Source organism: Trachypithecus francoisi, unplaced genomic scaffold, assembly GCF_009764315.1.
Source record: "Trachypithecus francoisi isolate TF-2019V2 unplaced genomic scaffold, Tfra_2.0 Lachesis_group8, whole genome shotgun sequence".
In the NCBI taxonomy this organism is placed as follows: domain Eukaryota; kingdom Metazoa; phylum Chordata; class Mammalia; order Primates; family Cercopithecidae; genus Trachypithecus; species Trachypithecus francoisi.
The window spans coordinates 9,884,956-9,905,037 of NW_022681473.1; the positions used below are offsets into that span (position 1 = coordinate 9,884,956).

Genomic DNA, 20,082 nt, shown 5'->3' on the forward strand with positions numbered 1-20,082 from the left:
AAAGGAGAGGCAGGCAGGTTACCAGGGTGGCTGGAGGTGCAGTCAGCCTCCTTCCCTGCCCCTACCCGGGACCCCTGAAGGGGTGGCAGGTTGTGGGAGAGAACCATGGTGACAGAGGTTGGTGGGCAGTGCGACTCGGGCAGGCTGGACACCTGCAACCCTGGGCAGGGAGGCGAGCTCCCCTCCTACTGTTGTTCTCACAGACGTGACCACAAGCACCCAGCCCTTCCACCTTCAGCGAGCGGCTGCCTGGATGCACCCTGCCTCCCAACACGTCCCCACCCCCACCTCCTGGGCATTGCTCTCATCATGGGTCCTGCTCTCTGCTGCCCATCTGGTGCCTCTCCCAGCCTCCCCGCTTGGGGGCTGCACCCGGTAGCCCATGGCCAAGATCCCTGTAGGGTGGAAGGCAAGCTGCTCGTCAGCTTCAGGGGCCCCACTGACCTCCAGGCATCCTCTCTTGTCCCCGACATTCCCCCTACTCCCACTACCCATCTTGCTGTGGCAGCATGGGACTGTCCCACCCTCCACCCCTACGGCTATGGGGCTCACCCCTAGGATGATGGGGCTCCGACTCCCACTTGAGTTGCCACTCTCACTGCCTCAAGGGTCATTTGCTCTATGAGGCCCTGCTTTGACCTTCTCCCTGACCTCTCAAGAGTGTGGCCTGCCCGAGTCAGCAGTGGGGGCTGACCCCTGGGGACCACAAAGCAAGAAGTGCCCGGGAACCAGGTACTGATGTGGTTCATGGCAGGGCAGCTCCACACGGTGATGGAATCCGGACTCCCTGTAGGTGGCTGAGAGGCAGCAGCAGTCCACACCTCACCGATTCTTGTGAGGGCTGTTATGACACCTGGGGCAGGCAGGCAGCATCGCGCAGGACACAGAGGCCCCCTAGACTCCACGCAGCGGGGCCTCACCATCACACATGTGGCTTTCCAGCGCCAAGGGGCAGAGGCCCAGGAGCTGGAGGGCCTGCCAGGCAATGGCCCCCATCCCCACACCCTGCTGGCGTCCCCGCTCAAGGCCCCTCATTACCCAGTCACCACTGGTCAGACCTCACCAGCGTCTTCTCCCCTCCACAGCTCACCTAGACTCTTCCCCCAGGGAGCCCTCCTGGACTGAGCAAGTGCTGTGCCAGAGCCCCTCTCCCTGTCCATCAGATGGTCCGAGGGTGACCTGAGCTCTCCCTGGGATGAGGGTGCACGCAGGAGGGGTTCAAGTCTGAAAGAATGGTGGGGCTGGGCCCCGGCAGGAATGCTGGGAGCCAGGGTTCCCACCATGGGGTTTCCAGACAAAATGGCATCAGTCAGCACCCAGAGAGCAGGTAGAAAGGCCACGCTGTGCGCCACGCGGTATCGGCCGGGCCTTGCCCTCTGTGCTGCCTCTGTGGGGACCACTGCTTCCCTTCCTCTTCAGATTGCTGGCTCCCTCTCAATGCTCAGTAACACCTCCCTCGAGGCCAGGTGCGGTGGCTCACACCTGTAATCCCAGTACTTTGGGAGGTGGAGGCGGGTGATCACCTGAGGTCAGGAGTTCGAGAACAGCCTGGCCAACATGGTGAAACCCCATCTCTACCAAAAATACAAAAACTTAGTCCGGCGTGGTGGCAGACACCTGTAATCCCAACTACTGGGGAGTCTGAGGCAGGAAAATCGCTTGAACTTGGGAGGCGGAGGTTGTGGTGAGCCGAGATCATGTCACTGCACTCCAGCCTGGGTGACAGAGTGAAACTGTCTCAAAAAAAAAAAAATTTCCCTTGAAAGGCCCTCCCTAGTTTCCCCTTAATTAAGCCAGGATCCCCTACATTCTCCCTTTCAGCCCATCTGCACCCTCACCGCTCTCACCCAGTCTGTGATGATGCCAGAATGCCTGGCACTCAGCAAAACAGCCATTCATAACCAAGGAGATGGACACAAACTGCAAGTGTTTATTGCAGAAATCTGGCCAAGGTTCCAACTGCAGGGTCCCAGCACAGGGCTGGGCAGGTGAGACAGGGAGAGGTGGAGGAAGCAATCTGGCCCAGGGCCTCAGAGCTGTGAGATGATGCTGGGTGCCAGACTGCAGGTGAGGCCTGTGCCATCTGGTTCCACATTCAGGGCCTTCACTATGCCATCCTGTACCACCATGGAGAACCTGCCGGAAAGAAGGGCCCGGCCAGCTGCATCAGCCTGGGCTTGGAGGCTGGGCATAGAGACAGGCAGTGAAGAGCCAGGGACCCAAGAGAACTCCAGAGAGGACTCCCCGACAGAAGACTCTCCCCACAGAGGACTCTCCCCACAGAGGACTCCCACACAGACGACTCTCTCCACAGAGGACTCCCACACAGACGACTCTCTCCACAGAGGACTCCCCCACAGAGGACTCTCCCCACAGAGGACTCTCCCCACAGACGACTCTCTCCACAGAGGACTCTCTCCACAGAGGACTCTCTCCACAGAGGACTCCCCCACAGAGGACTCTCCCCACAGAGGACTCCCCCACAGAGGACTCTCCCCACAGAGGACTCTCCCCACAGAGGACTCTCCCCACAGAGGACTCCCCCACAGAGGACTCCCCCACAGAGGACTCTCCCCACAGAGGACTCTCCCACAGAGGACTCTCCCCACAGAGGACTCCCACACAGACGACTCTCTCCACAGAGGACTCTCCCACAGACGACTCTCTACACAGACGACTCTCTCCACAGAGGACTCTCTCCACAGAGGACTCCCCCACAGAGGACTCTCTCCACAGAGGACTCCCCCACAGACGACTCTCTCCACAGACGACTCTCTCCACAGAGGACTCTCTCCACAGAGGACTCCCCCACAGACGACTCTCCCCACAGACGACTCTCCCCACAGAGGACTCTCTCCACAGAGGACTCCCCCACAGACGACTCTCTCCACCGAGGACTCTCTCCACAGAGGACTCTCCCACAGAGGACTCTCCCACAGAGGACTCTCCCCCACAGAGGACTCTCCACACAGAGGACTCTCCCCCCAGGGGACTCTCTCCACAGAGGACTCTCCCCACAGAGGACTCTCCCCACAGAGGACTCTCCCCACAGACGACTCTCCCCACAGAGGACTCTCCCCACAGAGGAGTCTCCCCACAGAAGACTCTCCCCACAGACGACTCTCCCCACAGGGGACTCTCCCCACAGAGGACTCTCCCCACAGAGGACTCTCCCCACAGGGGACTCTCTCCACAGAGGACTCTCCCCACAGGGGACTCTCCCCCACAGAGGACTCTCCACTTTTACCTCTTGAGACGTCGATTCCCAAAGATGGACACTAACGAATCATCTAGTAATAAGTCTGTCTCCTAAGAAGAGACAGAGAAAAGTATCAGCAATCCCTGAAGACGCCAAGGGCCCCCACTGCTCCCCACACGACCATGTCCCTGTGGTGGTCAGGGGAACACTCACCTTCCCAAAGGCCCCAGTGGGATCAGCCAGGAGCCGAACCTGCAGAGAAAGTAAAGGTCACAAGAAGAATATTCTACCTGGCCCTGACTCCCTGCAGGCCCCACACCTCACCTTGCCTTCCGCCTTGTGGGCTCGGCCCCACTCGCCAGTCACAAAGGCATCATTAACACTCAGACAGGCCAACACCTGGACTCCCTTGGCCTTCAGAGCCTCAGCCTGCTCCACAAACCCTGGTAGGTGGGTCTGGGGAAGGGGAACAAAGGGTTGGCAAAGTGATTAACTGCATCTGCCCCCCAGCCCACCCTTCATCTCCAGGCACTCCTCACTGCTCTGCCTCAACACCTTTGATCAGACAATGAGAGCTGTCTAAACCACTCTATTTCCTTTTTGCCTTGGCCACTAGGAAGCTCAGAATGAAACCTAATGCCTTATGGTCCACATGTGAACTTTCCATGGGCAGAACTATGTCTTAGTTATCTGAGTTCCAAGCACCTTCCAAAGTGCCTGTCATTTAGCAGGACCAACGGGGTGTTGGATTTAATTGCAATATGTTTTTCTTCAGCATTCCTGGTACTGTTCCCTTTTTACAGTCTCTATTTTTTTTTTTTTTTTGAGACGTAGTCTCACTGTTTCGCCCAGGCTGGAGTGCAGTAGCACAATCTCCACTCACTGCAACCTCCACCTCCTGGGTTCAAGCAATTCTCTGCCTCAGCCTCCCCAGTAGCTGGGATTACAGACACTCGCCACCATGCCCAGCTGATTTTTTTGTATTTTTAGTAGAGACAGGGTTTCATCATCTTGGCCAGGCTGCTTTTGAACTCCTGACCTCGTGATCCACCAGCCTTGGCCTCCCAAAGTGCTGGGATTACAGGCATGAGCCACTGCGTCCAGCTCTACTTGTTTTCTGATGGCACTGAAATGCGTTTTAGGAGTCCTGTCAGGACTATGTGGAGGACTTAAGAGCAACACAAAAGATCCCAGGTCCTGATCTTCAGAAGGGGAAGGGCCTCACCTTGGAACATCCAGGGGTGAAGGCCCCGGGAACTCCAAACAGCACACCCTTCTTGCCCTTGAACAGCTCTGCCAGGTTCACCTTGTTCCCTGGCTCCCCTTCAAACACCTCCACTGCAGGGATGGCATCTCCCACCTAGAGGGAAGGACTCCAAGGTAAGGGGGGTGAGGGAGCGGGGCAAACCATAGGCAGGAAGGTGAACAGAGAGCCTGGCAGCTAGGCCTGCAGGAGCCAGGGCTGAAACCCAGCAGGATGCTCCAGCCCTGTCAGAGTTTCTAAGGGCCCTCCCTGCCCGCTCACACCGGGTTACCCCATATCCTCTAGGTTTCAAGATGGCCCTGCTCCTTTTAAGGGGCCATTGGTGACAACAGAGAAAGGGAGGGAAGGCTTCCCCTAGTGTCACAAAGGGTTGCATAACATGCTGTCTGTTACAGGAAAGGAGTGGGATAAAATGGGCAGGGGTTAGAGGGCTGTATTTGGGGGTGAGGAGGAGTCCCTGACAACATGGAGGGAGAGGATCTTGGCCAGGTCTGAGGGTCCCACCCTCAAGAGGAGGAAGAGGGAGGGCAGCAGCAGGTGGAACGCTGGGGGAGGTTGTCCAGGCCCCTACACCCAGGAGAGGTAGAACAAAAGAAGGCATCTTTTGAAGGGGGAAGGATCCGTCCCTGGAGTATGTGAGGGCTTCATGGGGCCAGAGTGGGTAGGGAGAGAGAGTTTGAGGTGGTGGAGTCTCTGAGGAGCCCAAAGATTGGGAGCAGGATGAAGTAGAAAGGGAATGGGGTCTCACAGGGTTTGGGAGGAGAAGGGGGAAGGTCCAAGACCCCGGGGACAGTTCCAGGAGGTGAGTGAAAGAGGAGGCAGAAAGGTGGGAATTCGCCATGGGAGGAGGGGAGGTCGGAGCGGGCTGGGGGAAGCCCCGGCGGGGGCGCTAAGGGACAGCTGTTTCAGAAGACAGGGGAAATCAGGCCGGGCGCGGTGGCTCACACCTGTCATCCTAGCACTTCGGGAGGCCGAGGCGGGCGGTTCACCTGAGGTCAGGAGTTCCAGACCAGTCTGAACAACAGGGTGAAACCCCGTCTCTACTAAAAACACAGTAGGCAGCCGTGGTGGCTCCCACCTGTAGTCCCACCTACTCAGGAGGCTGAGGCAGTAGAATCGCTTCAACCCGGGAGGCGGAGGTTGCAGTAAGCAGAGATTGCGACACTGCACTCCAGCCTGGGCGACACAGAGAGACTCCATCTCAAAAAAAAAAAAAAAAAAATGCCTCGGAACTGTCCCGGGAGGTGAGGTCCCCACGATTGGCGAGAAGGGTGGGCAGCCACGAGGGCCTTCTGAAGGGATGAGCGGCGCGGCCGGCGGGGAGGGGTCTGGCAGGCAGGAAATAAAGCGATACTCCCAGACCAGCGCGACGGGGGTTGGCATGGGGGTAGCGGGGGATGTCAGGCCCGGCCGGGCCAGCGGTCACCTTGATCGGGGCCATGGCTGCAGCGGCTCTGCTGAAACTGCGGACCCCGCCAGACGCCCACCCTCCTTCACTTCGCCGTCTTGCTGCTGCTGTCGCTGCCACAGACTGACCGGCGGACCCACCGAGTATATAGCCCGCTGAGCGTCTTAGGACGCACACGACGGCTAGTCCCATACCCGCCCTACGACCACTTCCACTCCGCCCCCTAGCTGGGGCCACCGCAGCAGGCGGGGCACGGCTGGAGGCACTGCTGCGACACCCTGCGTAAGGCGGGCCTGGACCGCCTCCACTGCGCAGGCGCGAGCGGCCAGGCGTATAACAGAGCTTCCGGGACCCTCGCCTTATTTGCATCGGGGGCTGGACAGCAGACGCAATTACAAATTGGGCAGAGCTTTCGGCAGTGGGGCAGCTAATTTGCATATAAGAATGAGGTGCCGCTCGGCTTCCACGGGTCTAATTTACAGATAGGGCAGTATTTCTGACCCTTAACCGTAAGCGGGGTACAGAAGACGACGGTGTTAGGCGCCTGTGTAGGATTAAAACATGTTTATTTTGCATTCAACGAGAGCCCCTGCATTGCAGCTATTTTGCATATGATTTGCATCTTACGACGGATTTGTGCCAAAAAGAAAAAAAAGCTGGGCGTGCGCTGTAGGAACCGCCTGCTGAGACGCTTCCGGTAGCGGCGCGTGACCCGACAGGTCTTTCACTTACCTAGCTCAGCTCCCGCAAGCACAAGAATTTCCAGTAAGTTCGCCACTTCCGGTTCTCCTGGCCATCCAATAGCATCGAGTGGAGCATCCCCGGAAGTGACGAAGCGGAGGACGCCCTCTTTCCGGTTCCGGCCTGGCGAGAGCCCGTTCGGCGATATGAAACTGCTCACCCACAATCTGCTGAGCTCGCATGTGCGGGGGGTGGGGTCCCGTGGCTTCCCCCTGCGCCTTCAGGTACCACGGCGGGCTTCCCTTTTCGGGCGGGATGGTGGGCCGGGGTCCAGTGCTTGCCTAAACTCCTCCGTCCTGCCAGGCCACTGAGGTCCGTATCTGCCCTGTGGAGTTCAACCCCAACTTCGTGGCGCGTATGATACCTAAGGTGGAGTGGGCGGCGTTCCTGGAGGCGGCCGATAATGTGAGGATCCTTACCCCGCCTGAGCATATCCCGGGGAGTGCGGGGCGGGCACACCTCAGCCGGGCTGAGGCAGGAGTTCGGGATGCCCGGAGATAATTTCGCCTCTTGCCCACAGTTGAGCCTGATCCAGGTGCCTAAAGGGCCGGTTGAGGGATATGAGGAGAATGAAGAGTTTCTGAGGACCATGCACCATCTGCTGCTGGAGGTGAGAAGCGACCCATCACTTCCTTCCTGGGCCACCTGCCTCCCTCACTGAGGCTGCCAGTGCTCAGCCCTGTTCCTCCCCGCCCACAGGTGGAAGTGATAGAGGGCACCCTGCAGTGCCCGGAGTCTGGACGAATGTTCCCCATCAGCCGCGGGATCCCCAACATGCTGCTGAGTGAAGAGGAAACTGAGAGTTGATTGTGCCAGGCACCAGTTTTTCTTGTTATGACTAATATTTTTGTTGAGGTATATACTCTGTTTCCGAATTCTGCCGTGTGTATCCCCAACCCTTGACCCAATGACACCAAACACACAGTGTTCTTGAGCTCGACATTATATATTTTTTTCTCATTAAAGGTTCAAAACCAAAAGCGGTTTCTCTTTGCAGCAAATATACATTAAAATAGAGTCTCTGTACAGCCAAGGGCTCTGGGCCCTGGCTTGCCCCATGTCCCTGCGCCTCCCTGGCCAAACCCAAAAATAAATATAGTGTTATTGCTCTGCAGGGCATAGAGGCAGTGCTCTCCTACCCCCTGAGGAGGCTGGGTGGGAGCTGATGGGGAAGCCCTGGCCACCCCAGGGGTCAAGGGGCTGGAGCCTGCTTGGAGTTATTGCTTCAAGGGGGGGCACTAATGCCCAATGCAAATGATGAGAGGAGGAGCGAAGGGGTATGGGCCTTTGCTCTCCAAGTCCCACTCTGCTCTGAAGAGGGGGTAGGATTAAGCAGCAGCAAAAGCATCACCCACTGGGAGACTGTGGCCTCCATCCCCTTCCCTCCCTGAGATAGGCTTCTGCCTCCCACACATCCCCTGCAGCCCCCTATGGCTTCCGCAAGGCCCCCTACACTCTGGGGGCACGTTATGGCTTGCAAGGGGCAGCACTGTGCCCAGAGCCTGGACACACGTTCCCAGCTTCTGACACCCCCTAGGAGGGGGGAGGGGAGGGCGTGGGGCCTGTTCCCAGGGGCTGATGGCATTGCCCTGGCCTTGCCAGCAGGCTGTGGCACTGCCCAGACCCCAGCTCCGCCCCAGCCCTTGGGGCTGACCCCATGCTAGGCAGGTCCTGCCAGAACCCCCACCAGGATCACCCCTTGCCTCAGTCCATCATGGCCTCGAGCATTTCCAAGAAGAGCTTGTGCATGGGCACCTTGCCTTCCAGCTTCACCCCATAGAAATGGGCCAGCACTTTGCCCGCTGTCTGGCGGAGGAGCGGTAGCGTGAGCAGCAGCCTGCCCGCCCTCCGCCGCTCAGCACCCCCTCCGGGGCCAGCCCGGCCGGCTTCGTACTCCAGCAGGGCCTCGTGCAGAGCTTCTCGCAGCTGCTCCACAGCCTCGGCATCTTCGATGTGCACAGAGTCTGCAAGAAGAGAGGAGCGTGGTATTGGCCTGGGCTATCTCTGGCAAGGGCACCTCCCACATCTTGAACACTGATGGATGGGGTCTAAGGAGGAGCCAAATGAGGATTTGTTGATTGGCTGATTGAGGGGCACCACTCTGCTCCAGCACGTGGGCCAGGACCCCACCTTTTCTCTCTCAACTGTGGCCACCTTGTACCCTCCCCACCTTCCCTCCCACTAAACTTGACTTTTCTGCATTAGCATGGCACTAGGGCTCAAAATCCTGTGTGCAGTTTGGAGCCTGCACTTGGCTTGCTTTTTGAGTTTGAGCAAATCATTGTTCTTCCCTAAGCCTCAGTTTTCCTTATCTGCAAAATGGGACTGTGTCACCATCATTGAGTTAAAAACCTGAAGACCTTACGGAGACACCTGTCCGTGCCTGCTCCAGACTCACCTGAATTGGCAAGGGCGAGGGCCTTCAGTAGAACGTACTCCTCTCGCTCCAGCCGCAGGGCCTGCAGCCGCCGCACCAGTTGCAGCAGGGCAGCCCCCAGTTCCCCCAGGCCAGCTGCCCGTGCCCCTTCTTCATCCAGGACTAAGTCCTCAGCAAAGGCCAGCTCATCCTGCAGTGGCAGTGAGCGCTGGGCCACACCCAGCACCAGTACCTCCATCCACACGCTCTGCAGTACTGACATCTGGTCAGACAGCGACAGCGATGAGAAACCTAGGGGGCAGTGGGGAGCGAGCCTGACTGAGCAAGCGCACCAGAGCCGGGCCTGTTCAGGGCAGCCCCAGGTCACCTGGGCCCTTTACCTGGGATGCTCTTGGCCCAGCTGATGGTGACCACAATCTCTCGGTCAAAGAGGTCACAGAGGGTAGCCACGGCTGGGAGGTGCCCATCAGGGCCCGCGGGGTCAGGCATGGCATAGAGCTTCTCAGGCTCAACCACCAGCAGATGAGACACCAGTGCATTCACTGGGGCTGCGGTGACAATTAGAGGACAAGAGTCAAGCCTCAAGGGGTCAAGCATCTTCCCAGAGTCGCTCCCCCTGTGGCCTTCCTCAGTAGCAGCTGGCCAGCGACTTCCCTCCGGGAAGAGCGCTGTCTCCCGGGGAAAGCCTGTGTGTTTGTGGACAGGCTGTGAGTGTTGGAAAACTGTCCCTATTCCCCGTCCTACTACTTTTCCCAATGCAGGAAAAGGCATTTTCACATGTCTTGGGGAAATGAGTGAGTGAAGAGACGAAGGGGAAATACAGGTCCCAGTGCCAAAGGTAACTATGATGCCACACATAGGCCTCCCATGTCCTAGCCCCAGGGACCCACAGTGCTCTCACCTGTCTTCCGGGGGCCGCCAGCGACTGCCAGGGGCCCAGCAGGGAAGGGGCCCGGGAAGGGCAGTGGGTCCACCTCTGGTCGCCGCTTGTACTTCTGCCGCCCACCCCGGACGCGGTCCAGGCGCACTCCTTGAATTGTAGGACAGATAGGACCGTGACTGCGGTGCTGTGGGCAGGGTGGGGTTGCTCTCCAGAGTTGTCCTCCCCCAGTCCATTCACCAGAACTCCCAGGCCTCGCGCCCACCCGGCCCAGCCCCTGCCCAGCGCTCACCCTCCTTGAGCATGCCCACCCGCAGGCACTTGGTGAAGCGGCAGGCCTGGCAGGCCTTGCGTCTCCGCTTGGTGATCTCACACTCGTTGGAGGCCGGACAGCTGTACTCGATGCTCCCTGCCAGGAAGAGGCAGGGCTCCAGAAGCGGCCTCCCAGGGTCGGGAGGGGACCCAGCTGACAGGAGAACCCTGACTCTCCCCGGGCAAGCACAGGTCTGGGGGTGCGGGGAGGAAAGGGAGAGCAGGCAGCCATGAGCGCGCAGGGAGGGGAGTGGTTGCTGGGCGGGGAGACCCTGCCTGGATGAGGGAGGAGCTGGAACAGGCAGCGGGGCTGCATCTCGGCCCCAAGCCTCATGTCTGGACCACACAGCCCTCATCTGCTGACATCAAAGGCCACAAGGACCTCTGCGTTGCTAAATCCAGTTGTCAATTCTCAGTCCTCATGTTACTTGGCCTAAAAGAAGGATCTAAGGCCGTTGATCACCTCCTGCTCCTAGAAACACTTAAAACACTTTCTTGGCCGGGCGCGGTGGCTCAAGCCTGTAATCCCAGCACTTTGGGAGGCCGAGACGGGCGGATCACGAGGTCAGGAGATCGAGACCATCCTGGCTAACACGGTGAAACCCCGTCTCTACTAAAAAATATATATAAAAAATTAGCCGAGCGAGGTGGCGGGCGCCTGTAGTCCCAGCTACTCGGGAGGCTGAGGCAGGAGAATGGCGTGAACCCGGGAGGCGGAGCTTGCAGTGAGCTGAGATCCGGCCACAGCACTCTAGCCTGGGCGACAGAGCAAGACTCCGTCTCAAAAAAAAAAAAAAAAAAAAACACTTTCTTTTGCTTCTAGGACACCATACACTGTGGTTTTCCTCCCACCGCACCAGTCACTTTGTGGTTTCTGTACATCTTCCCAAGCTCTTCCATCCAGACTGCCAGGGTTGTCCTTGGAGTTCATCTCCAATCCCATGGCGATCTTCTCCAGCTATGGGGCTCTCATGTTTCTACCTCTAGCCTGGACCTGCTGTGAGCTCCAGACCCATCTCTCCAGCTGCCTCCTTGACATCCTGCATGTCTAGAAGGCATCTCGGACCGAACACAGCCTACGTGGACTCCATGTGTTCACTTGCCCAAGAAGAAACCTGGGGCCGGGCGCGGTGGCTCAAGCCTGTAATCCCAGCACTTTGGGAGGCCGAGACAGGTGGATCACGAGGTCAGGAGATCGAGACCATCCTGGTCTACACGATGAAACCCCGTCTCTACTAAAAAATACAAAAAAAAAAACTAGCCGGGCGAGGTGGCAGGCGCCTGTAGTCCCAGCTACTCGGGAGACTGAGGCAGGAGAATGGCGTAAACCTGGGAGGCGGAGCGTGCAGTGAGCCGAGATCGCGCCACTGCACTCCAGCCTGGGCGACAGAGCGAGACTCCGTCTCAAAAAAAAAAAAAAAGAACAAACCTGGGCAGAATCTCTGGTTCCTAGCCACTGACACATTCTGGTGGGCTTTACCTTCCCCTAGGTCCAGAATCCACCTCCTGCTCCTGGCAACTACTTCCACCTTTGACCCGATAGTCACTGTCACCCCACCCCTCACTGGCCTCCTGCTCTGTCCCTGCTTGCTCCAGTCTCAACACAGCAGCCAAGAGGGTTCTATTAAGCCTCCATTACATCGTGTACCTCCTCTTCTCAAAACCCTCCAGGGATTTCCCTTCTCTGAGTCCAAGCCAAAGCAAACCCACGTCCTCCCAGGCCTATGCCCCTGCTCCTTGCCACCTTTTGACCTCTGCTCCTTGTTCTCGCCTCCTCCATGTTCCTCCAACAGGCCCTGCCTGGAGTTCTGGTCCTGAAGTTCACACAGGCTCCCTCACCTCCCTCCGCTCACTGTCACTTTGGAGGTCCTCAGCACTAGTAACGTGGGGCTGGCGGCCCTCCTGGCCTCACAAGGACCAAATGACACAGCTAGACAGCAGGCCAGCAGCACATTTCTCCTCGCGGTGCGTTTTCTCCTACCCCCTACTTGGGCTTGTACACTCAGCTCAAGACACCATGGCCGGGCGCAGTGGCTCACACCTGTAATCCCAGCACTTTGGGAGGCCAAGGCAGTCGGATCACCTGAGGTCAGGAGTTCGAGACCAGCCTGGCCAACACGGTAAAACCCTGTCTCTACTAAAAGTACAAAAATTAGCCTGGCGTGGTAGTGGGCGCCTGTAATCCCAGCTACTCAAGAGGCTGAGGCAGGAGAATCGCTTGAATCTGGGAGGCAGAGGTTGCAGTGAGCCAAGATCATGCCACTGCACTCCAGCCTGGGTGACACAGCGAGACTCCATCTCAAAAAAAAAAACTAGCCGGCGAGGTGGCAGGCGCCTGTAGTCCCAGCTACTCGGGAGACTGAGGCAGGAGAATGGCGTAAACCTGGGAGGCGGAGCGTGCAGTGAGCCGAGATCGCGCCACTGCACTCCAGCCTGGGCGACAGAGCGAGACTCCGTCTCAAAAAAAAAAAAAAAGACAAACCTGGGCAGAATCTCTGGTTCCTAGCCACTGACACATTCTGGTGGGCTTTACCTTCCCCTAGGTCCAGATCCACCTCCTGCTCCTGGCAACTACTTCCACCTTTGACCCGATAGTCACTGTCACCCCACCCCTCACTGGCCTCCTGCTCTGTCCCTGCTTGCTCCAGTCTCAACACAGCAGCCAAGAGGGTTCTATTAAGCCTCCATTACATCGTGTACCTCCTCTTCTCAAAACCCTCCAGGATTTCCCTTCTCTGAGTCCAAGCCAAAGCAAACCCACGTCCTCCCAGGCCTATGCCCCTGCTCCTTGCCACCTTTTGACCTCTGCTCCTTGTTCTCGCCTCCTCCATGTTCCTCCAACAGGCCCTGCCTGGAGTTCTGGTCCTGAAGTTCACACAGGCTCCCTCACCTCCCTCCGCTCACTGTCACTTTGGAGGTCCTCAGCACTAGTAACGTGGGGCTGGCGGCCCTCCTGGCCTCACAAGGACCAAATGACACAGCTAGACAGCAGGCCAGCAGCACATTTCTCCTCGCGGTGCGTTTTCTCCTACCCCCTACTTGGCTTGTACACTCAGCTCAAGACACCATGGCCGGGCGCAGTGGCTCACACCTGTAATCCCAGCACTTTGGGAGGCCAAGGCAGTCGGATCACCTGAGGTCAGGAGTTCGAGACCAGCCTGGCCAACACGGTAAAACCCTGTCTCTACTAAAAGTACAAAAATTAGCCTGGCGTGGTAGTGGGCGCCTGTAATCCCAGCTACTCAAGAGGCTGAGGCAGGAGAATCGCTTGAATCTGGGAGGCAGAGGTTGCAGTGAGCCAAGATCATGCCACTGCACTCCAGCCTGGGTGACACAGCGAGACTCCATCTCAAAAAAAAAAAACTAGCTGGGCATGGTGGTGCATATCTGTAATCCCAGTTACTCGGGAGGCTGAGGCAGGAGAATTGCTTGAACCTGGGAGGTGGAGGGCGCAGTGAGCCGAGATCGTGCCATTGCACTCCAGCCTGGGCAACCAGAGCGAAACTCTGTCTCAAAAAAAAGGCCGGGCTCCACAGCGGCTTACGCTTATAATCCCAGCACTTGGGGAGGCCAAGTCAGGCGGATCACAAGGTCAGGAGTTCGAGACCAGCCTGACCAACATGGTGAAACCCCGTCTCTACTAAAAACACAAAAATTAGCTGGGCGTGGTGGCGTGTGCCTGTAGTCCCAGCTACTTGGGAGGCTGAGACAGAAGAATCGCTTGAGCCCAGGAGGCGGAGGTTGCAGTGAGCTGAGATCGTACCACTGCACTCCAGCCTGGGCAACAGAGCGAGACTCCATCTAAAAAAAAAAAAAAAAAGAGGCCGGACGCGGTGGCTCATGCCTGTAATCCCAGCACTTTGGGAGGCCGAGGTGGGCGGATCACGAGGTCAGGAGATGGAGACCATCCTGGCTAACACGGTGAAACCCCGTCTCTACTAAAAATACACAAAAATTAGCCGGGCGTGGTGGTGGTGGGCGCCTGTAGTCCCAGCTACTCCGGGAGTGTGAGGCAGGAGAATGGCGTGAACCTGGGAGGCGGAGCTGGCAGTGAGCCGAGATCACACCACTGGAATCCAGCCTGGGTGACAGAGCAAGACTTGGTCTCAGAAAAAAAAAAAAAAAAAAGACAAGCCCTCTGGAGCCTCAGAACCAGCACCTCCCCTTCCTGCACATACCACAGCTGTAATAAGACAAGTCTATACCACTCACTGTTGCCCAGCTCTCCCCTCTGCCAGGAGGAAAAGTGCCTGAGGGCAGAAACAGCCCTGCTTCAGCCCCAGCTGTGTCCCCAAGGCCTGGAACACTGCCCAGGACAGAAAAACATAGGTCTATGCTGAGCACGGACTCTGGCTACCACATACCTTTATGACCTTGGGCAAGTCCTATACCTAACCCCTTGAACCCTCAGTTTCCCAGCTGTAAAAGTGCCCCAAATTAAAGGGGATAATATGGGCAAAACATCTAGCATGGTTCATAACACCTAAGTGCTAAATATACAATTCCTATTCACAGCCAGCACGCAATAAATATTTGTCAAGAGTCAACATACAGTGAGGGGCCCCAGCGTAGGGAGGAGACATCTGCACCCTGGCCTGCTGGCTCACTGGTCTTCAGAGCGGGAAGGGTGCACAGAGTTTTAGATCAGTGAATTTTGGCCAAGTTAAAACTTGCTGGATTGGCTGGGCGCAGTGGCTCACACCTATAATCCTAGCACTTTTGGAGTCTGAGGAGGACAGATCACCTGAGGTCAGGAGTTTGAGACCAGCTTGGCCAACATGGTGAAACCCCATTCCTACTAAAAACACAAAAATTAGCCGGGCATGGTGGCAGGTGCCTGTAATCCCAGCTACTTCGGAGACTGAGGCAGGCCAACGGCTTGAACCCGGGAGGCAGAGGTTGCAGTGAGCCACAACCGCGGGCACTCCAGCCTGGACAAGAGCAAAACTCCATCTCAAAAAAAAAAAAAAAAAAAACTGGCTGGAATGTCACAATCACTCATTGGGCGTCTGTCCAAAGTTTGGTGTTACTAGTAACAAGCAGAGGCAGCAGTCTAACATTGAAGGGCTCAGCTCTGGACCTCTACTGACCCAAGTTCAAATCCTGGTTCTGCCATTTCCTAGTTGTGAGACTTCAACAAAGTTTCAAATGCCTCTCTTAGTCTCAGTTATAACAGTACTGACACCTTAGAGGGTTGCTATGGGGACTAACTGAGATCATAAAAGAACACAGTACCTAGCACAAGGTAAGCACTCAAGACTTTTTTTTTTTTGAGACGGACTCTCACCCTGTCCCCCAGGCTGGGAGTACAGTGACACGATCTTGGCTCACTCCAACCTCCGCCTCCTGGGTTCCAGTGATTATCCTGCCTCAGCCTCCTGAGTAGCTGGGACTACAGGTACCCACTACCACGCTTGGCTAATTTTTATATTTTTAGTAGAGACAGGGTTTCACCATGTTGGCCAGGCTGGTCTCGAACTCCTGACCTTATTATCCTCCCATCTCAGCCTCTGAGAGTGCTGGGATTAAAGGCGGGAACCACCATGCCTGGCCTTTTTTTTTTTTAATTATACGTATTATAGCCCCCCAAGTAACCAATGGTTACATAACAGCAGAAATAACAGAAATAATAGGTGCTTCCCAGGCAATGCTTACGTCAGCATCTTGCTCATTCCCCCGAATTCTGATAAGCTTTCCTGAGTGAGAAAAAAAATTAGTGACTTTTAAGAGCAGAGATGCCTGCCTTTTTTTTTTTTTTTTTTTTGAGATGTGAATCTCACTCTGTTGCCCAGGCTAGAGTGCTGTGGCACAATCTCAGCTCACTGCAACCTCTGCCTCCCAGGTTCAAGCAATTCTCCTGCCTCAGCCTCCCAAGTAGCTGGGATTACAGGCACTCACCACCACACCCGGCTAATTTTTGTATTTTTAGTAGAGACGGGGTTTCACCATGTTGGTCAGGCTGGTCTCGAACTCCTGACCTCGTGATCTGCCCGCCTTGGACTCCCAAAGTGCTGGAAGTGCTGGGATTACAGACCATGAGCCACCAAGCCCAACTTTTTTTTTTTTTTGAGACGGAATCTCGCTCTGTCACCCAGGCTGGAGTGCAGTGGTGTGATCTCGGCTCACTGCAACCTCCGCCTCCTGGGTTCAAGCAATTCTCCTGCCTCAGCCTCTCAAGTAGCTGGGATTACAGCTGCGAGCCACCATGCCTAGCTAATTTTTTGCATTTTTAGTAGAGATGGGGTTTCACCACGCTGGCCAGGCTGGTCTCAATCTCCTGACCTCAGGTGATCCACCCACCTTGGCCTCCCAAAGTGCTGGGATTATAGGTGTGAGCAACCATGTCCAGTCTCGCCTGTTAGTCTTTTGAAAGTTGGTTGCTAAACTATGATGCAGCCCCTCTCAAGCACTGATAAAAATCTGCCTTGTTTTGGGAGGCCGAGGTAGGTGAATCATTTGAGGTCAGGAGTTCAAGACCAGCCTGGCCAACATGGTTAAACGTTGTCTCTCCGAAAAATACAAAAATTGGCTGGGCGCAGTGGCTCACGTCTGTAATCCCAGCACTTTGGGAGGCCAAGGCAGACGGATCACAAGGTCAGGAGATCGAGACCATCCTGGCTAACATGGTGAAACCCCATCTCTACTACAAATACAAAAAAAAAATTAGCCGGGTGTGGTGGTGGGCGCCTGTAGTCCCAGCTACTCGGGAGGCTGAGGCAGGAGAATGGTGTGAACCCGGGAGGCGGAGCTTGCAGTGGGCCGAGATTGCGACACTGCACTCCAGCCTGGGTGATAGAGCAAGACTCTGTCTCAAAAAAAAAAAGTACAAAAATTAGCTGGGCGTGGTGGTGCACACCTCTAGTACCAGCTACTCAGGAGGCTGAGGCAGGAGAATCTCTTGAACCCGGAGGCAGAGGTTGCAGTGAGCAGAGATCACGCCACTGCACTCTAGCCTGAGCAACAGAGTGAGACTCTGTCCAAAAAAAAAAAAAAAGAAGAAAGAAAATTTAAAATCTGCCTTGTGTTGGTGCTGCTTTGGGAAAATTAAGAAAAAGGGGACATGTTCTATGCTGGGGAGAGGTCAGAAGCTGCCAGAAGCAAGAATAAAGCTTAGGAACAGAGGCTGCCTTGGACTCTTTCAGAGCCACTATAGAAGGTGCTGGGCCTAGAGTACCCAGGTGGTACCCTGAGCTCACTCACATCCACTGCAATGCATCAGTACACCCAGTGCGTTTACCATACTTCTCAGGGAAAGGGTGTGTCTGGGAGGTAGAGACCCTGGAAACACCAGATTGCCAGCCTCAAGCGGTGCCTCAGCCATCTGGGGGCCTATTGCACCCAGAGGGTGCAGGGCAAAGGGCAGGGGAGTGGGCTGGGGGCTCACCCTGGATGGTCCTCTTGAAGAAGGCTTTGCAGGCCTCACAGGATGCCACACCGTAGTGATAGCCAGAGGCCACGTCCCCACAGACCAGGCAGAGGCGCTTGGGCAGGGAGCTGAGCACCAGCTTCCCACCGCCCTGCTCGCCAGGCCCAGCCCCCTCCCCATCCTCCTCTTCCTTATGGCCTGGGAGGCAGCGGGTGGGAGCTGGACCAGGGGCCAGTGCCACAGGAGGCTCGGTCTCCGTCTCTGAAGAACCCTTTGGGCTGTCGGGGCTGGCCGGCTCTGCCTTGATGTAGAGAGGCTCAATGCCCACCACCTGGCTGGACATGGCGCTGGTCACCTGCAGGGAGAGACCCGTAGGTTCGTAGGGAGGTACGGGGATGGGGGATGGGAGACACCCTGCCACACGGGTTGCCCAACCTCGGGCCTAGGGCCAGGCTTCCAGGCCCAGCAAGGGGGGAGGAATGGGGGCAGAGTCCAAGGAAGGACTGCCCAGTAACACTGCCCCCCTCCCAGCTGTTGCCATGGAAACAGAGTCTTCAGGGCCAGTAACTGACAGCCGGTCTCTCCCTTGGGAACCTGGGGGAGGCTTAGAAAGGCCCTACTCCCACCCAGGCCAGGGAGCAGGGTAACCGTAGCCCCCAGGCAACCTTCAACCCCACCTGGAATCCCTAGACAGGAGCAGGATACTTCCCAGTTTTCTCCAGATGTTGGGGGGACCTCTGAGACCCTGCCCTCACGTGGATATTCTGCATTGGAGAGCGGGCACTGAAGCCCAGACCCAAAGCCAGTGGACGTGCTCACACCGAGTTCACACACTCCACTCACGGAGGTTCTCAGGGGCCCCACAAGCCCACGCAGGCTCGCTCTCTGCTGGGGGTTTTCACACTCGCACCAGCCTTCCCAAACCCGTGCTCACTCCTGCTCACACTTGTGCTCACATACTTCTCCTGGAGCGCACACCCCATCCGCGAACTCAATCAAGGCTCATGATCACGCACACTCTCACTAGGTCCCCACATCCACAAGCAGGCACAGACTCATGAAAACACCTCCAGAGCTTTTCACACCTGACACGCGGCTGCCCTCCTGCCCCAGCATGCCGATTCCAGGCACACGGCGGGTGCCGCTCCACCTCCTCGAGACCGGCCTGCAGGTCCACTCTTATACTCGCGCTGTCGCAGAGGCCGCCACCTCCCGGGACGCCGCGTACCACCCCCCCAACCTGCGCACACCTTTGGGAAGTTGCCTAAAGTTGCTATGCCTCCCCACCCCGCCCGCGGGAGACCTCTACCAGGTTATCAGGAAGTAAGTGGGGAGAGCCAAGAAGGAGGAAGTTCTCCCCTGCCGGTGCGATGACCTTTGACCCAGAGAGGAGGGTGGCCCCAGGCCCCTTCGAGCGCCCCCACGTGGTCTTCAGAGCCCCTTCCCCGACACAGAGCCCTCCCAGTCCACCACCCGGGCCAGCCCCAGGGACTTCGGCAAGTGCGGGATTGAACCCTGCCCCGGGGCGGGCCGGATCGGAGGCCCAATCCTGACCCGGGTCAGGACCCGCAGCCAGAGCCAGATCCTGCCCCAGGCCGGCCCACCAGGACTCGGACGCCGGATCCCGCCTGAACCCTGACCAGTCCGGCCATCGACTGGGTCCCAACCGTGGCCCGGACTGGCTCCAGAGCTGGACCCCGCCTGCAGCCCGCCCCGCCCGCCTCCCTGCCGCGCTCGCACATGGCCCCCGCGCCCCGCCCGCCCACCCCCGCGGCAGCGCTCCCCTCCGCCCCCGGACCTGGGGCTCCGACAGGGCGTTCGGGCAGGCATGGGGGCCGAGCGGCCCGGAGTGCCAGGGTGAGCCGGGGGCCGCGGGCGGCCCCTCCTCCGCCGCCTCCTCGGGCCGTACCGCCCCACCGCGCCGCGTCCCCTCACTCGGCGGCGCCGCCGGCTGCTTGTAGGACACAAAAGGACATCGCGGCCGCTTCCTACTCCGCTTCCTCCAGCTGACAGCGGGGGCGGGGCCGGCCGTGCGCATGCAAAGCAGGGGGCGGGGCCCGGGGTCCTATGCTAATCAGACCAGCGGGGCGGGCGGCGCCTGCGCGCCCATACGAATCGGGGCGGAGCCGGCAGCGCCAGTGGGCGGACCTTCGCGCTAGTCCCGCCCCGCTGCCCGCCGAGCCACTGCGGCGCACATGCGTACGCGGCCCCTGGGAGGGGAGGGGCCGGAGACGCGGAGAGCTGGGGGATTAGAGTCCGGAGCGAGTGGGGCCAGAAGCGCTCTTTCGTAACGGAGGAGGCGGGGCGCGCTGCGCGCGCGAGGAGTGGGCGAGGCGGTGCAGGCTGCAACCGCGGAGCGGAGAGACCACTTACATATAAAAACGCAAGGGCGGGACGAGTGGAGAGGCTGGACCTGCTACCTATGCTTGAGGGGCGGAGCCTAGCGCGCCGTCGGGAGGCAGGAGGTGCTGCCCCCTTCCCCCTACCCCCTTCCCCCAAAGCGACATCAACTGGGCACTCGAACCGTAGACCCAG

At 57.8% G+C, this 20,082-nt stretch overlaps 3 protein-coding genes and 1 long non-coding RNA gene across 7 annotated transcripts; 1 reads left to right on the forward strand and 3 right to left on the reverse strand.

The window, feature by feature from the left end:
• Positions 1-1,910: 1,910 nt before the first annotated feature.
• Positions 1,911-6,189, reverse strand: PRDX5 (peroxiredoxin 5). 2 transcript variants are annotated; one of them, XM_033205761.1, is made up of 6 exons: positions 5,890-6,186; positions 4,425-4,559; positions 3,524-3,655; positions 3,413-3,451; positions 3,248-3,309; positions 1,911-2,136 (listed from the first exon to the last, which is right to left on the reverse strand). In XM_033205761.1, the coding sequence occupies exons 1-6, from the start codon at positions 6,061-6,063 to the stop codon at positions 2,031-2,033; spliced, it is 648 nt and encodes a 215-aa protein (XP_033061652.1). In that variant the 5' UTR covers positions 6,064-6,186; the 3' UTR covers positions 1,911-2,030. The 2 variants fall into 2 exon arrangements, with proteins under 2 accessions (XP_033061652.1, XP_033061653.1); XM_033205762.1 differs by lacking the exon at positions 4,425-4,559 and having other exon boundaries at positions 5,890-6,189.
• A 10-nt stretch (positions 6,190-6,199) lies between these two features.
• TRMT112 (tRNA methyltransferase subunit 11-2) lies at positions 6,200-7,592 on the forward strand. The gene is made up of 4 exons (XM_033205763.1): positions 6,200-6,836; positions 6,916-7,017; positions 7,133-7,222; positions 7,312-7,592. Exons 1-4 carry the CDS (start codon positions 6,759-6,761, stop codon positions 7,417-7,419), a joined length of 378 nt encoding a protein of 125 aa, XP_033061654.1. The 5' UTR covers positions 6,200-6,758; the 3' UTR covers positions 7,420-7,592.
• Positions 7,543-19,574, reverse strand: ESRRA (estrogen related receptor alpha). Of its 2 annotated transcripts, none has more exons than XM_033205758.1 (7): positions 19,346-19,574; positions 17,566-17,902; positions 10,162-10,278; positions 9,891-10,019; positions 9,370-9,537; positions 9,011-9,280; positions 7,543-8,576 (listed from the first exon to the last, which is right to left on the reverse strand). In XM_033205758.1, the coding sequence occupies exons 2-7, from the start codon at positions 17,888-17,890 to the stop codon at positions 8,317-8,319; spliced, it is 1,269 nt and encodes a 422-aa protein (XP_033061649.1). In that variant the 5' UTR covers positions 17,891-17,902; positions 19,346-19,574; the 3' UTR covers positions 7,543-8,316. The 2 variants fall into 2 exon arrangements, with proteins under 2 accessions (XP_033061649.1, XP_033061650.1); XM_033205759.1 differs by lacking the exon at positions 19,346-19,574 and adding an exon at positions 18,633-19,213.
• LOC117080605 lies at positions 10,285-12,731 on the reverse strand. 2 transcript variants are annotated; one of them, XR_004435905.1, is made up of 3 exons: positions 12,664-12,731; positions 10,989-11,296; positions 10,285-10,675 (listed from the first exon to the last, which is right to left on the reverse strand). It is a non-coding gene; the product is annotated as an uncharacterized LOC117080605 (long non-coding RNA). The 2 variants fall into 2 exon arrangements; XR_004435904.1 differs by lacking the exon at positions 12,664-12,731 and adding an exon at positions 11,611-12,314.
• Positions 19,575-20,082: the final 508 nt, after the last annotated feature.